Below are 18,130 nucleotides of genomic sequence, written 5' to 3'. Positions count from 1 at the left end.
TTTTGTGATTCCACTGCCATCTACCTGTTTGAAGTAACTTCTCTGCACCTTAGTTTTCTCCTATGTGCAAAAGAGATAATACTTGTCTCATAGAGTTGTGAGAATTAAATGAATTAATGTAGTTAAGTGCTTAGAATTATGATACATAGAAAGGATTGTCAGCTACTAGATACACTTGCGCATTTGTGTATATGCTACCATTTAGTGATACCTTATACTTGCATGACATTTTTCATTTGCAAAGCACTTTGATTTTAATCATTTCATTTTATTCTTCAAAAACCTGATAAGAGACATAGAGAAGATACTATGATTGAATTTCACAGATGAGGGAAGAGATATACTAAGTAATATCGCTAATTGATGTCAGTGCAAGATCTTCCAATGCAGAACTCTTTTTATTATATCATATTAGGTATCCTATTTTTTCCTCTCCTGAGGAGTGTGCATTTTATGTTACTTAGACATAACATGCCATTCTGCAGATGTCAGAATAATACTGTTGTCCCATAACTAGTAAGATGTTATTTATTCCCTGTTAGTATATATAATTGAACAGGCCATCAAGGAAGTAGACTGTATGGCATTTGGTTAGTCAGCAATAATAGTTGTAGCTCATACTAACCACCTTTGTAAACAAAATGTTCTCATGTCTGATTTGTTAATCAAGAGCAATAAATAGTTTTCCTCTGTATGGTCATCAAAAATTACCTGGTCCTTTTTCTCCCCCTACCCCTCATTCCATACTTCATTACAGATTAAATTATTTAAAATTAAAATTTTCATAATATTTTTTCCTTTTATTCTTAAACCTGTCAGCTTTAACTGGATTTCTATAGTCATTTTTTCCCATCCCTTACCTACTTAATAAATTCCTAAAGAGTTATGATATAGCTACTCAACAGTTGCATTTTACAGCAAAAGCAATGCACATATTTGTCATTTATGACAAAGATATAGTATTATATTTTATGGTTTTAGAGCTGGAGTTGGCAAATATTTATTACAAAGAGCAAGATAGTAGATATTTTAGACTGTGGATCTGTTACAACTTTTCAGCTCTGCTGTTAAGTGTGAAAGCAGTTATAGATAATATGTAAGTGAGTAAGTATAGCTATGTGCCAGTAAAATTTCTTAATGAAAACAGGTAGCTCTCAGGATTTGCTCTGAGGGTTGGCCTGACCTCTCTTTATTTTTTTTTTTTTGAAAATGGTCGCTGTGTGCTTTGAAGACTTTGAAATACTCATAAATAAAATAAATATAAAATTCTGTTTTATTGTTTTATATTTTTCTTAGCTTATACAATTAAGATTTTTTAAAACTGATACAAAGTTTTATCTCTATAATATTTCAAAATGGACTAATTGAACCATCTGTTTTCAAAAGATGAAACTTGTTTTAAGTGTAGAGAGAGAAAATTATTCCTAGGCTTTTTTTCCCTCTTTTTTAGAAAATTCCTAGGCTTTAAGGACTCCACCCCTTTGTCCATTAGCCATTTAGAGGTCATTTAGTCTACCCCATAACTCTGTGGGTTTGTGCTTAGTCTAAGACTAGATCAGCCTATCATTTATTGACTTCCAGGAGATGGCATAAGTTGAAAATACAGGAACATATTGCAAAGGTAACAGCACTCCCCCAAAAATCTTCATTATTTAAATCATCGGCCTCGTTTTATCATGGGTCACTTGGGAAGTGACTCCTATTTAGACCACCACTGAAGGCGATTCTTAGTGCCATTTCCTCTGTATATTTAACTTCAATGCTCTAGGCCCAGTTTTATCTCTTGTTTCGGACAGAATAGTTTTCTCCTACTAATTCCTTTATTGAGAATCCAGTTTGAGTTTGGAATTTCCTCTTTTAATTTTTTTAATTGACAATTTCCATGAAACATGTTTGATTTTTAAAGCAACTTTTAATCATAAGAGTATAGCCCATCAGGCTTCTCTGTCCATAGGATTTTCCAGGCAAGAATGCTGGAGTAGGTTGCCATTTCCTTCTCCAGGGGAATCTTCCCAACCCAGGAACTGAACCCAAGTCTTCTGCATTGGCAGGCGGGTTCTTTACCAGTTGAGCTACCAGGGAACCCCAACACTAACGAAACGTGTGATTTTTAAAAGCAACTTTTAATCATTAGAGTAGAATGCTTCAGTTTCTTATTGAGTCCAAAGTCAATTTTTAATAAAGAAAACTTCTCTGGTTTGCTTCAGACCTTTTTAAAAACTATGGTGCTGAAAAGTATGGGCCTCATTCAGTTTGTCTAATTCAGAAATCAGCATTTGTCATGGAAAAATGTGAAAGGAAGCTGAGTTACCCGGACTGGGGGAGTGGATGCTATCAGGTAAACCATATGACTGTTAATAATTATACCAAATATTATACAATTGTATCTCATTATGTGGCTTTTATATTTTCAAATATATTTTGTATCTTTTGTTTCTGCTGTTTACCACTTTAGCTTATTTATTGTAACTATTAGTTTGGATGTTTTTGTTTTGTCAAAATATTGTCATTTCTTTGAGAGAATTTGCCTTTTTCTGTTTGTTTAAAAGTTACGCAGTTACTGTGTATCAACATGTTTTATAATAATTTTGCTTCTGGGCATATATCCTAAGGAAATATTAGGGAATATGTAATTTTGCTCTTAAAAACCTACTTTGTAGTAGAAGAAGACTATAATCTTATAAAATCTGAAGAAGGCATGTATTTAAGAATTAATAAATCAACTACTGGTTTTCAGTAGATTTTTTTTTTCTTTGAAATTAGACATCCAAAGAGGGCAAACTACTATTTTCTTGATTTATTATCAGCATGTCTAATATTAAATGACTATACCACCATAGAACTTACTAAGATGCAGGCATTCTGTAATTTAGGAGCATCCAACCTAATGAATATTCTGTACTCTACTAATGGATGTCAGGGAACAGAGTGTGATCCTGAAAACTGAAAAATAAGAATTCATTGTGCCATTTCACCTACAAGAGCTAAGTGGACTAATGTATCTGGCAGTTTAACTTTTTATTTTTAAAGTTTCTTTAAAATTAACTTTTTTGGTAACTGCTTTATTGAGGTATAATTCACACACCACATACAATTCATGTAAAATAATCTTTGAAACCTTATAAAAAATAATTTAAAATAAACACATTCTAGTTACAATCTGACAACTATAATCCAGCAACCATTTTCTGATAAATTCATTCTATTAAAGATTTATATATTGCTTAAATACATAATTTTTATCTAGTTGTAATCATAATACATAGTTTTGTTTTAGTGTTTTTACTTAGTACTTTTTACATAGGCCAAAATACCTTTGCCAAGTTTTTTCCAATAATAATACTTACTGTTCCTCATAGCTATAGAACATTGTATCATTTTAAAGTTTCATAATTAGGGAAGTCATTTTCCTTTTAGATATTGAGTTAATTTTCACTTTTCACTATGTAAAAATACTTCTATAAGTATATTTATATGCTTTACCTTATTAAAATCAATTTTTTGAAATAAATTCACATAAGTGAGAATATTAGGTTAAAGAGGATAAAGCTGGAACAGTGTGAACCTTAATAGGAGGATGACCTTCAGCCTATTTCAGTGTATTCTCTATACCACCACCACCACAAAGGGGTTATGTATCATCTACAAAGATTAAATTTACTTGGCTTCCCTGTAGTACCTAGTGTTGTCAGTTAATTTTGCTAATTTAACCAGTTATATGTGAAAATGTGTATGATTTCTAAACAATTAGCTGTTTTGTTTTTTGTTCTTTTTTTTTTTACACTGACAGAGAAGTTACAACAATGGTACAAAAATATGAGTCATTTAAGTGTAAATTGCTGACGTCTGCCCCTTCATTCCAAATACTTTAAAATGTATTCCATCCTCCTATGTGACTACAGTACTAAAAAAAAAAAAAATCAGGAGATTATCATTGATACATCTAATTCTTGGACCCCATTCAAGTTTTGCCTATTGACCAAGTCATGTCCTTTTAGTAATAGGATCTAATTTAACTAATTTAACTACTATTGAGTAGTTGTCACCTCTCTGGTTCCCTTCAATGTGGAACAGTTCCTCAGTATTCTTAACTTTCATAACCTTGACACTTTTAAAGATTACAAACCAGTTCTTATCTAGGGTATGTCTCAATTGGGGTTTGTCTGGTGTTTCCTCATGTTTAAATTCATGTAATATGTTTTGAGCAGTGATATCACAGAAGTGATGGCTTGATGGTGCACTCTTGATTTGTCTCTGCTGGTCATGCTAACTTGCTGGTATCTATCTACCAGCCATCTCCACTATCAAGCTAACCGTTTTTCTCTTTTAGTTAATTCCCTTTTTAATTAATAAACATTTGGGTTGGGGGAAAAGTACTATATCAGTAACATACTTCTTATACTTTCATTTTATTAATTTATATATTTAAGTCTGTATTGACTCATGGATTGCATTTTATTCAATAGCTTTTACCATTAGTATCATTGTTTGGATATTCAGGTTACCCCAGATTTAGCCAAATGAAGCCCTTTGGATTGGTTCCTGTGTCCTTTTGGCTTGTCCTATCATTTTTAAATATTTCCTTGCTTTCTAGCATAAGATATTTTAGGTTCATCTTCACTTTCTTTGCCCCAGCTCTGGAATCAGTCATTTCTCCAAGGAGCTCTCATTTGTTTTAGTAGGAGGTAGTTAGAAACTAAAGTCTGGGTGGTAGCTGTATTGTTATTTGCTATTGGGATATAGCTGCTCCTCAGGCCTTCTTGGTGAACAGAGCTAGGAAATATATGTGTATATGTAATTTTCAGTTCAGTTCAATCACTCAGTCGTGTCTGACTCTTTGTGACCCCATGAATTGCAGCACACCAGGCCTCCCTGTCCATCACCGACTCCCGGAGTTCACTCAGACTCACATCCATCGAGTCAGTGATGCCATCCAGCCATCTCATCCTCTGTTGTCCCCTTTTCCTCCTGGCCCCAATCCCTCTCAGCATCAGAGTCTCTTCCAATGAGTCAGCTCTTCGCATGAAGTGGCCAAAGTACTGGAGTTTCAGCTTTAGCTTCATTCCTTCCAAAGAACACCCAGGGCTGATCTCCATTAGAATGGACTGGTTGGATCTCCTTGCAGTCCAAGGGACTCTCAAGAGTCTTCTCCAACACCACAGTTCAAAAGCATCAATTCTTCGGCACTCAGCTTTCTTCACAGTCCAACTCTCACATCCATACATGACCACTGGAAAAGCCATAGCCTTGACTAGATGGACCTTTGTTGGCAAAGTAATGTCTCTGCTTTTCAATATCCTGTCTAGGTTGGTCATAACTTTCCTTCCAACGAGTAAACGTCTTTTAATTTCATGCCTGCAGTCACCATCTGTATATGTGTGTATGTAACCATGAGTTTGCACCCGTATTTTTGATTCCAGTTTAACACCAAATAATCATTTTCGTTTCTCCCTTCTCATATTTGTGACTCTTCTTTCCAACAGTGAGGAATCTGGTTTCTCATAGTCCTTCATATGCTTGTTATTTGATCTGTCCACGTTCTTGCCATCTTCTTCCACTGGCAGTCGGTCACCCTCCTCACCCACTTGAACTCTGACACAGCCAACCAGGTCACAGCATCTCTCCCTCACTGTGAGCCAAACCCCATGCACATCTTTAGAATATAAATACTCTTTCTTCTGTGAAATTTTACAATCTTTGTTGTTCTTTTTTTTATATTGTTTATTGATTCTTAATAATAAGAGTCTGACACTGTTAATTTTGGGGGGAAATTTTTATATCCTACCCTTCTTTCCTCAGTTAAAGCTGCTTGAGATCAGGCACTGTGTCATGGCCTTCTACAGTATCCTTTTCAGCACCAAGCTTAATGCCTAGTCAATTCTCACTTAAAAGAATGGTTACATTGCATTGTAGCTATGGTGATGCTTTCTAGGCGTCGGTCATTGAATGACAGACTTAGAATGAGTTTACACTTTATTGTTTATTTTCTTGATAGCTTATTATAACTTAAATTTCCAAATGAATATTATATTTAAATTTAATTGATGAGTTATTTTAAAATGACTCCATCACTGAAATATACTTTTGAAGCTCTTTTTTAAATTTCTTTTAGAAATAGATTAATAGCCATGTAAGAAGTCAGTTTCAGTATTTTGCATCATACCTATGTTGTCCTAGTCTTGATCAGTTTATTCAGTTGTTTACTAACTGTTTACCAATAGTTTAGTAAACTGTTTACCAATTTACCAGACTTGGACCGGGCAAGTTTTGGATATTTCCAGAAGTTATATCTACTTACAAAGTAAAAATTTGCCACCATCAAACATATTCAGAATATGCACTTGCTTTGAAGATAGTTCCAGGAGAGAAATTTCAGAAATATTTAAGATGAAGTAGCATAATGTGGCAACCCCCTCCAGTACTCTTGCCTGGTAAATCCCATGGACGGAGGAGCCTGGTAGGCTGCAGTCCATGGTGTCGCTGGGAATTGGACACTACTAAGTGACTTTACTTTCACTTTTCACTTTCATGCATTGGAGAAGGAAATGGCAACCCACTCCAGTGTTCTTGCCTAGAGAATCCCAGGAACCAGGGGAGCCTGGTGGGGCTGCCATCTCTGGGGTCACACAGGGTCGGATATGACTGATGTGACTTAGCAGCAGCAGCAGCATAATATGAAGTCTTTTTAGAAAACAATTTTGAAGAAAATAGTCGTTTAAAAATTTTTTTAGGTTAGTTTTAATATGTTTGCCTTTTAAAATTAATTGCATTAGTTACCCCTTGTATTTGAGATATGAATCCTGCCTTTAAAGATGTTACCAGTTGTATTAAATAACTGACCATTTTCTTCTCTGAGCAGAGGATCTGGGGTAGGGACAAAAATAACAAACTTTTACTCTGTTATTTCTATACTATATGCTTTTTTTTCACAGTGAGCATATATTATAAAAACTAATAAAAATTTGATTTACAAAATTTAGTAACTCATAGAAAGAGTAACATGATTCATGGCTCTTTGATAGAGATTTAAACTGAATTATAGAAGGATACTAGAATTTACAGAAATGTTATTATTGATGACTTGGCTTCCAGGGTCTCTGAATCTGCATTGTATGTAAAGCTGTATGTTACCTGTGTTTTTTAGGAAAAGTGTCCATAGCTTTCATTAGATTTTTTAAAAGGTACTAGACTCAAAGTTGAAGAACTGCTACCACAGAGTGAAATCCTTTTAGAACATGAATAACTTAACCCTCTTTATATGAAATTAAAATATGCCCACATCCCAAACTGTCTTTTATAGCCAACATTTTTAGTAAATTCTACTGCATTTTCCTACAGTTAAAGAAGGCTCATATACTAGAATCTTGCTGATCTGATTTTTTTTTTTTCAACCTTTTGAAGGTTTCTTGTTCTCCAGAAGGTCTGAAGGTTTGGGTTCAGGATACTTCATATTTGTGTAGTCGGGCTGGGCAGGTCCTCCCCGTGAGTATTCAGATGAATGGGTGGATTCACGATGGAAACCTGCTCTGCCCATCATGTTGGGACTTCTGTGAGCTCTGTCCTCCAGAAACAGATCCTCCAGCTGTTAACCTGACTCGAGCACTACCCCTGGGTAAGTAGCCTCTGTGGCTGGATTAAAGAGAGGGACTTTTCTTGGAAGATGTTGAAAATTCCCCGGAAGGAAGCTCTAAAACAGGTTGTGCATCTTCTCTTCTAATTGCAGTTTTATGGGAAGATCTCCTTCCCTTCATTGTTAGAAATCGAAGGTAGGTAGACTTGACACCTTACTTCAGTAAGAGCGAGAGTGAGGAAACTTTGTATGCAGAGAACCTCTGACTGGCACAAAAAAATCCCTGACAGTTATAAAAAGTTAGTGTTTCAGCCATTCATTTTGAAATTAAGAGTAAAATCCTGTTCATTGAATACAAAAAAGCAGTTAAATATATTTTAGTTGTATTATAACTAGGTGAGATGAAAGAATGGGAAAGACACTGGAATATGTTCTAAGATGGGATTGACATGTCCACAAAGAAGAGATAGGTGCAAGGAGATGCAGATATACACAGTGAGATAAAAAGACAGGCTGGCAAAGACAGTGGTTTTCACTGAAGGATATTTTACTCATTCTGTGAGACTCCAGAGAGTAGAGTTGAGACCAATAAAATGAAGTTGTAGGGAAAAGATTCAGTAAAATCGTTTAGAACCAGGAGAGGAATAGAAGGGACTGTCTTGAGAAGAGTGCCTTCCCTATTAATGAAGATGTGCAAACTGAGGCTGATGACCCGTTTCTAAGGGTTATAAAAGCAGAATTTATGAACTCTCAATGAAAGCTTTGACCTATGGTCTGTGATATTTTATTAAATGATTTATGAAATTTTATGACTGTGGTGTTAGGGAAGACTCTTGAGAGTCCCTTGGTCTGCAAGGAAATCCAACCAGTCCATCCTAAAGGAGATCAGTCCTGGGTGTTCATTGGAAGGACTGACGTTGAGGCTGAAACTCCAATACTTTGGCCACCTCGTGCAAAGAGCTGACTCATTGGAAAAGACCCTGATGCTGGGAAAGATTGAGGACAGGAGGAGAAGGTGACGACAGAGGATGAGATGGTTGGATGAGATGGTTGGATGGTATCATCAACTCGATGGACATGGGTATGGGTGGATTCCGGGAGTTGGTGATCAGGGAGACCTGGTGTGCTGCAGTTCATGGGGTCGCAAAGAGTCAAACACGACTGAGCGACTGAACTGAACTGATGACAGTTTGACATTTTGAAATAGGCCATGTTTCATTTTCTCAGCTGGAGGTATTTTTTAAATGGAATTATATAGTCCTTTGTTTGTTTTGTAGTTTGGTTTTAAACAGAGGGCTACATTCACTTTACAGCTCAGAGTTTCTTTATCTCTAAAATTTAATTTTTTTTCTTTCCCACATTCTGAGAGCTTTATCAAGACATGGGCTACAAGTAGAGAGTGAATTTGGGGATATGAATATTGTGTTGGGGTGCTCAAGACCACCCCTCGATTTCATGGTTCTCTAGGACTCTAGTTGTACTTATGGTGCTATGTTGTATTTTCTATGGTACTATGTTGTGATTTCTTCCCGTTAACCAGTTCTATAAGGAAGCATGCTCAAAAAAGGATTGTTACCTCTAAATCGCTACCACAATTTTGAAAAATGTATAAAATATTATAAGAATAGATGCCTTTTAGGTGTAGTTTCCATTAGTGAATATGAAAGATTTAGTTATAAATTCTTTTTTTTAGTTTATTTTTTAATTGAAGGATAATTGCTTTACAAAATTTGTTGTTTTCTGTCAAACCTCAATTTAGTTCTAAATTCTTCCTGGTCTCTTCAGATTGTAGAGGTTGTTTTGTTTCCATTTATTAAATGCTGGACGCTTTGCTGAGTGCTCTATGTCTATATCCATGTATTTAATGATCACAAAACCTAATGAGGTAGGAATTATCATTTTACATGTGAGAAACACTTAAGAGATTAAGTGATACATTCAGTGTTACGACTAATAAGGTGTAGATCAAAACCCAGATCAGATCATCTCATTCATTTTGAAACACCCTCTTTGTATCTTTCCTTTATAAAGAGTACTATCACAGAAAGTGCAGTCTTTTTGAAGGAATGACAAATGTTCCAGAGCCACCATTAATGTTTTAATGGTTTTAATGTTTTAGCTTGTTAAATTTTAGTACCAACAGCAGATAAACAATAGCTAGTTCATTTCTCTTCCTATTTCCTTTGGATCAAATTGAGAATGAGGAATAAAAGGATATGTCTGTGTTATTAGAAACTCCAGGGTCTATTCCTTATTCCATCTAAGACCACTCATATCTAATGCTTTAGGCCAGAATTAATCCAGTACATCTTTCTGGGGTGATGGAGTTGTTCTATAATCTGTACTGCCCCCATACAACAGTCATTAGTCACATGTGACTGTTACAAACATGTGAAATGTGGCTAGTGTGACTGAGGAACTAAATATTTTTATTTTGGTTAATTTAGATAGGTCATATAGCTGATGGCTATGTGTATATACACATCTAACTGATTCACTTTGCTGTACAGTGGAAAGTGACACATTATTGTAAAGCAACTATACTCCAATAAAAATTAGTTTAAAAAAATTTTTTTAAGTCACTAGCAGAATGAGAAACACCTGTGTAAGCCAACCAAAGAAAGACAGTTGATCAGGAAGGAAGGAGAGGTTTTATAGTAGATAGAAGACAAAAAAAAAAAAAAATCCTAATTGCTACCATCAAAGTGAAGAATGCTGTGAAAACCAACAGACATAATGAGATGATCAACAAATCCAAAATCCAGTTTTTTAAAGCACCAGTAATACAGTAAAAATTCTAAAAATTTGATCAAGAGAAGCATAGGCATGGTAAAAATTTTAAATAAACACATACACGTAAATATACACATGCTTTGGAAATGAAAACGAGTAGGTCCATCTCATGGAAGCTAGAAAATGAATAAAAAAGCATAAGGGTGCTAATATTTCCATCTTAACATAAAGCCAAGTAATAATGTACAAAGTATATGGAACATGAGAGGTTTGCTTATACAGGACCTCAGACAAACTATGTAAATAAGTAAGGAGAGGGAAGAAAAGAAGGTGAAACATAATATAGGTTAAATTATCATCTTGAATAGCAGGAGCGTTTTATCTAAATTAGGAAATAGTAGTTTAAGCTTACACTTAAAAAAAATTAACTTATTTATTTAATTGGAGGCTAATTACTTTACAATATTGTAGTGGTTTTTGCCATACATTGACATGAATCAGCCATGGGTATACATGTGTTCTGCATCCTGAACCCCCCTCCCTTCTCCCTCCCCATCCCATCCTGCAGTAACCATCAAAGATTAAAACCAGGTTGGGGTTGATGGGAAGAATATGATGTAAGACCAAGTTTTTATTATATGTCTTCTTATACTGTTTTTTTCACCCTAATATTTGAATATTTTAAAAACTAAAATAAAAATGCTGTTTAATCAGCAGGATTTAAAATAATAAAGTCAAACTTGTTACATTCGACATGGTTTGACAAAGTGCCTTCTAATCTGACTTTATCTGACTGATTTGGCCATTAAAGAGGTAAAATAATCACATTCATAGACTGTGTAGCCGTAGCTCAAAGTTTTGTCTTTATTGTATATTGTGTAGTCTAATGAATATTTGCTGGTATTTAGAGGCTACTTTTTATTGCATTTCACCTAAAATATGTCATTAAAAAAGAAATGCCTATTTGCAGAGCAGGAATAGAGATGCAGATGTAGAGAATAGACTTGTGCACCTGGAGGGGAAGTAGGACAAATTGAGAGAGCAGCATTGACATGTATACCGTACCATGTGTAAAACAGATATACTTCCATATATACTACTTGGAAGCTGCTGTGTAGCACAAGGAGCTCAGCTTGGTGCTCAGGGATGACCTACAAGGGTGGGATGGGGAGGGGAGGGAGGCTTGAGAGGGAGGGAATGTATGTATACATATAGCTGATTGACATTGTTGAGACTAACACAGTGTTGTAAAGCAATTATATGCCAATTAAAAAAAAAAATTAGCCGGCTTCCCTAGTGGCTCATTGGTAAATAATCTGCCTGCAAGTGCAGGGGACACAGGTCCAGGAAGATCCCACATGCCTCAGAGCAACTAAGCCCGTGTCCCGCAACTCCTGAGGCTGCACCCTAGAGCCTGTGCTTCACAACAAGAGAACACACTGCAATGAGAAGCCCATGCACCACAACTGTAATAGAGAGTAGCCCCTACTCACCGCAGCTAGAGAAAAGCTCATGCAGCAACAAGACTCAGCACAATATATAAATATAATTATATATTAAAAAATCAGCAAATGATAGTCCATGGGCCCCCCCCCCAAAAGTGTGTTTATTGCAGAAGGAAAAAAGGACAGTAAAAGTTATTTTAAAATAAATTTAAATAGCACATATAGCTATCAGACATATTGGACAGTGCAGAGAAGGCAATGGCACCCCTCTCCAGTGCTCTTGCCTGGAAAATCCCATGGATGGAGGAGCCTGGTAGCCTGCAGTCCATGGGGTTGCGAAGAGTCGGACATGACTGAACAACTTCACTTTCACTTTCCACTTTCATGCATTGGAGAAGGAAATGGCAACCCACTCCAGTGTTCTTGCCTGGAGAATCCCAGGGACGGTGGAGCCTGGTGGGCTGCCGTCTATGGGGTTGCACAGAGTCGGACACAAGTGAAGCGACTTAGCAGCAGCAGCCCCTCTAGGTCAGAAGCTCAAACTTGCATAAGATGCAAACTTTAGCATGCATCAAAGTCATGTTAAAACACAGATTTCTAGGACTTACCCCTGAGCTTCTGATTCAGAAGATCTGGGTTGGAATCTGAGAATTTGCGTTTTTATTTTTTTATTTTTTTTTTAGAATTTGCATTTTTAACAAGTTCCCATGTGAGACTGATGTTGTTGATCCAAATGCCGCACTTCGAGAAGGACTGATTTCTAATTGTCAGCTGGTTCCACTGGGAAAGAATATAAGTTCCCCATGGTTTACCTGAATTATATACAATGAAATAATTTTTTAAAATGCTTATTTCACACTGTATAGTTCTCAGAAAAACAGCTGTAGTACCTTAACATTATCATTTTATTAATTCTATGACTAGTCCTTTTTTTTCTTTCTAATAACGTCGGACTAGCTTGGTTGGTTCTTTATTGGTCAAAATGGTGGAGATGACAACTTATCCTAAAATAAAGTCAGGTTGGCCTGGTCTCTTGACTGCTAAAAATTGTTCTCCATCCTGAGAATTGTTAGGGAAAAATAGTTTTAGTTATTAGAACAACTTACATAAATTAAAATATACTCCTACTACCAAAGACCTATAGAATCTTCTGCTGTTTCCAAATTAAGCCTGGGGTGATATGGATAGATGGGTAGATAGTTAGAGATTGGGAAACATATGTCCTGTTTTACCTGGGATGGTCAGGTATGATTATTATTATTTATGATTGTATTAAAATAATCAAAGAGAACAATTTAGTTGATCAAAGCAAATTTTATTTCACATAGGTAGTCTCTAAGGAATGCAGAGAACTGTAAAATAAAGGAAAACGTCTATAAGCAGGAAATAAGGAAGAAATACTCAGCTTAGGTTCATGGGCTGACATTAGTATCTGACCTTGTTTAGAAAGATCGAGGAAACAAGTATAGAACCCAGAATTGACTTGGTGGTTGGAGATTGGCTGACTGGATATGCTGTGGTTCTGATCAAGTGGAGCATTTACACAAACATGAAAGTTATCTAAGTTTTAGTTTGATGAGTTATCTAAGTTTAGTTTCCATCTTGAGACTAGAAATTTATTTCAACACTTACTTCAAAATGTCCTGATATGGAATGACAAATTTTGTGGTCACCCTACTTAGAAGGGACAAGGGAGAAAAGAGGAGAGTCCTGCATCCCATGTTGGAATAGCCAAGAATTTAGGTTATGTTCCTGTGTAGCATCTTTAGCTTTACTAGGATACCACTACCCTGAGACACCTTTGTTGTTTCTTGGATGCTGTTTTTGAACCTTGATAGGGTAGGCATATCTTTTCTCCTGTGTAAATATTTTGTTCTTTTTCTATAAACATAAAAGATTGCATATCTCGATTTCAGGAAGTCACTCTTGATTCTGCTCTCAGAGGTGGTCCTTCTTCACCTTTTAATAATTAACTCTACTCATTTGTCAATATTTTGTCAATATTGACAAAAAACTGTTTGTCAATAATTTTTTCCGAAAATGTCTATGGAAAATCGATTTTTTGTTTTCAACCCTAGATCTCTGTTCCCGTTCCTCTAGCCTGGTGGTCACCCTCTGGCTTCTGCTAGGCAATCTGTTTCCTCTGCTGGCTGGATTTCTTCTGTGCATATGGCATTAGGAATGGAAAAGTGAATTCTAAAGACATTCCTTTGTGTCATGTTCCTCTGAACAAAGCACAAAAATCTGGGTGAGTGCCAGCCTGTGTGGATGGTGGAAGTGGCATTCCTGACTTTGGCTTGGAAGTGTTGACCACAATCAGATCCTGAAGCAGAGCTTCACAGCAGTCACTCCTCATCAGCAACCCAGCAGCCTCAAAGTTTGGAGGAGAAGGATTTCCAAGTCTCTTTAAATTTCAGGATACATAACGTTCTTGAAGTTTTCCTTTGAAAGTGGGATAAAAGGTGAAGATTTCAGTGATTACATACCTCAGCATTTCCATTAACCTAAAACAATGGGAAAGTTCATCTCTGCTGCAATAATTTAAAGAACCGCTAATCGTTGCAAGATTATAAGTTGTGGACCCTGTCCTCAAAAGTATAAATTGTCCTTTGACTTACAGAAAATAATGATTTCTACATCAACTACTATACCTATTTTAAATGACTGTACATCGTATACCTAAATCATTGTTCTAATGAGTTTTTTTTTTTTTAATTTTTGTTTTGCTAAATCTTATGATTTAACCTTTTTCAAACCAGCTGTGTGGCAGTTTCCTGCTGAACCACTATGTGTTGGTAACCCTCTTCTAGCTGTATCCATACTCACTGATCTTCAGAGAGTAGCTTCCAGTTGTATTCTCCATTAGTTTAATAATGACTTGAAAAACTGGGAAGCAGAGGGAGAAAATATTCTGCCCTGTGAATCACTGAAGACATGCAAATTGAAGAAAACCTAATTGTATGTTTTTCAGATAATAGTTATGACAACTGCTATCCAACAAGAATAGAACTTTCCTTTTGACAAATGAAGATAAAAAGAAATTCTGGTATAGACAGGGATGCAGTTATTTTTAGGTCAGCATAGAAACTGTTACAGAAGAATTTCTACTATTTGAAAATTATTTTATGTATAAGAAGAAAAAGATATAAGTCAAAACAAGATGGTCTGAATTGCTTACTAATAGTAAAGTGTAGGTTTGGTGTAGAGCCTATCCAGTAGGGTCCACTTTACCACAAAGCGTATGACTTAGTCCATAGAAATCAGAAGATTGCCTTTGTAATGTCCTTTACCTCTTATATTTGACACTCTTTATGTTACATATTGATTCTGGTTCCCAGAAGCAATTCTCCTGTGATACCAGAGCTGCCCAACCCTACTTAGTAATCCCAATGTGAAATTCTTTAATAATGAATGATGTCCAGTTTTTTGAAAAAAAAAAAAAAGAAAGAAACTTCATTAGCTCTAAAGCTATGAAGTCCTGTGGCATTACAAACGTAGCCCTTGAACAAACATTAATTCATTAATTGGTTGGCCCTTTAATTCAGCACACAGTTATCAAGCATTCAGTTTAAGAAATTGTGCTAAGTGAACAAACAGCGTAATTACTAAGAAATAATTCCAACCTACTATTTGGCACTAGAGTCAAACAGCAACTCCAGCATAACGGAAAGTCACCTCTTTTTTTTTTAAATGCGTACATTTAAAATACTTACCTGCCTAGAATTTTTTTTTTTTTTTTTTTCTGCCTAGAATTTTAAATTGGAGGTTTTTGTCTTTGTGAAATGCTGGGAGTCTCTAGCATAGCCAACCTGAACTGAAGGAAAGCTAATAATAATGGTGTTTCTGCCTTTGTCTTGCATACTTTAAATCATGCAAATCAGAAAAATATAGAGTATATTTTTAAAGAAAGTTATAAATCTAAGCATATATACCTAATGTGATTATGAATCATTGCAAAGTTATATAAAGAATTTTACCAAAAATAATACAGATTAATAATATATTTGAGACTCACAGTGATAGGTTCAGTTATATTTTGACTGTTGTGCAGTAATCCCATTTAGGTAGTATTGTTTCTGAGCATGGTGCTTTTTATACTTGAAATATATTTTTGCTTTATTTTTTATTGATATAATTATATTTGCACTAATGAATTTCTGAAGATATTATAGATGACATTTTTTCTATCTATATTTGTTAAGCTTGGTATCTGGTAGCCCAGTGTTTCCTCTGCACAAATGTAGAACCTGATAAAGTATAATGTTAAGAAATCTTGAATTTTTGAGGGTAACTAACTGTGCTGGTGTCTTCCTTCCTCCTCAGCAAGTTTTGAAAATGGTTGCTTGTCAGTAATTCTGCATAGTATACTCAGTGAAGATTTAGAAGGCCACTGAACCTATAAGAAATTTTAAGAGGCATAGTTTAGTCACTTAGTAGATGATACAATTCTAAAACAATATTCTAAAAACAAAAATTTTTAAGTCTGAAATTTCAGTGCAGAATTAGTGGACTGTAATTCAGCTTTGAACTGAAGAACTTGAAATGACCTACATGTCAGTATCCTGTGACAGGTGGTTCCCTGTATGTTCGCAAAATCAGTTCACAGAGAGACTGCAACCATGGTGGGAGGGAGGTGGGGCAGGGAAGGGGAATGGCAGTAGCTAATTTGATGATAGCAGACTGAAGTCCCTTTCTGATTCAGAAGGAGCCAAGTGCTTATAAAAACTGACTACCTCAGTTTTCATTTCAGACTTAAGTTCATTTTGATAGTATTAAGGTCCCAATGTCAAAATTAACAAGCGAATTTATCTCTCAGGTTTTCAAGAACAGAATTTATAGGAAGGAAGCAAAAGCCATGTCGTTAGACTTGAGCTGACCGCTTTAAAGAAACTGGCAAGCAGTTAGGTAGTCTTAATATAGATGTCTCTGTATTCTCCTGAAAAACATCTTTTCCTAAAAATGTTATAAATTATGCTTAAAGTTAGTTTCAGCCTGATATGTTGGCTAAGAATTTATCAGTATTTGAAAGTGAAACATAAATTAATGAAGTTTAGATAGTTTTAGGAAGATACATAAATAAGTATTCCAGAGTATTCCATAAAATTTTGTCAATATTCTCTTCAATATTAGAAGACTCACTGATTGAGACCATCTGTAAAATGACCATATGCTTTCTCAGAATCTTTCCAGCTCTAATATTCTGTGACTGATACTCATGCAGAATTGCTCAGTCACTGCTGGCTCTGGCCTGCTTCCTGGAGTATGCCAGCTTACATACACATCATGTTTGTTGCAGTGTCCTTTGCTCAGTGCCTTAGCACTGTCCTTGTCCTTGGACGCTGAATGGAGAGAGAAGAGGGCATCTGAGTAGTCTTGGCAGGATGAGGTGGACTTCAGTCACAGCCCCACAGACCTGTTTCATAGTTGGCACCTGTCATCCGTGCCATGTCCTTGCAGCCCAAGAGGACTAATATACTTTAATAAAGTCTGTGTTACTTGTTCTGAAGAAAGAACTTACCTGAAAGGATGACCTTTTTTTGATACATTTAGTCAGGGTTGGGGAGGGAGTGGTGAATTAGTTTCTTTTTGTTTACATTTTTAATAAAGTAGATTTAAGAACTAATCTTTATTTATGGTATTTAACTTTAAGTGTAATATATTACCTAGAAAAAACAAAGCTTTAATAAAAATGGAAACTAGTCTGCATCTTGTCTTTTACTTAACACCATCAATTTTTTTAAACCAGGTTAGAAGTACAAACCTCAGATGGTGAAAGAATCTGCAGTCAATGCAAGAGACCTGGGTTCAATCCGTGGTTCAGGAAGATCCCTGGAGAAGGGAGTGGCTACTCACTCCAGTATTCTTGCCTAGAGAATCCCATGAACAGAGAAGCCTGGTGGGTTACTGTCCGTGGGATTGCAAAGAGTCGGACAGGACTGAGCGACTAACACTTTGAGGAGTACAAACACATCCATACACTTTATGTGGGGGACAATGAGGTGATTATTGTGAAACATAATTCAGTTTTTACTTTCAACTAGAGTAATATTGTCCTACTTAAAGACTGGAGACAGGTGTTATGTAAAGCTATAGGGAATAACCCTCCTCAAATAGTTACGCAGAAAGAGAGTAGACTAAAACATAAAACAGTTCAGGGCAGCTGTCTGTGTTTGAGGATGATTCCTGTCCCGTTAGTTTCATGCTGTGAGCCAGGAGTCTCATTGCAGGACCACTCTGTGCGTTCAAGTACCACACTCTATTTGGGGCAGCAAGTGGATTGTGGCTATCATCGTGGAACGTGATTCTTCCTCATAACCTGACTAGTTTGAGAGAATGTACCTGGGACATGCCTTCATGTGTACGCAGAATCATCCTGCCCTGG

General features: G+C 35.9%; 1 protein-coding gene across 2 annotated transcripts in view; it reads left to right on the top strand.

Moving 5' to 3' along the window:
• Positions 1-13,927, top strand: part of LMLN (leishmanolysin like peptidase) — a 48,192-nt gene extending 34,265 nt beyond the window's left edge. For both annotated transcript variants that reach the window (XM_068981145.1, XM_068981136.1), the window contains 3 exons: positions 2,208-2,338; positions 7,402-7,612; positions 13,827-13,927. In XM_068981145.1, coding sequence (XP_068837246.1) covers positions 2,208-2,338; positions 7,402-7,612; positions 13,827-13,927 — 443 coding nt within the window. The remainder of the gene's footprint in view (positions 1-2,207; positions 2,339-7,401; positions 7,613-13,826) is intronic.
• Positions 13,928-18,130: the final 4,203 nt, after the last annotated feature.

This window comes from Capricornis sumatraensis, chromosome 1, assembly GCF_032405125.1.
Source record: "Capricornis sumatraensis isolate serow.1 chromosome 1, serow.2, whole genome shotgun sequence".
NCBI lineage: Eukaryota > Metazoa > Chordata > Mammalia > Artiodactyla > Bovidae > Capricornis > Capricornis sumatraensis.
The sequence above is the reverse complement of the archived record's forward strand: the minus strand, read 5'-3'. Positions and strand labels throughout refer to the sequence as shown.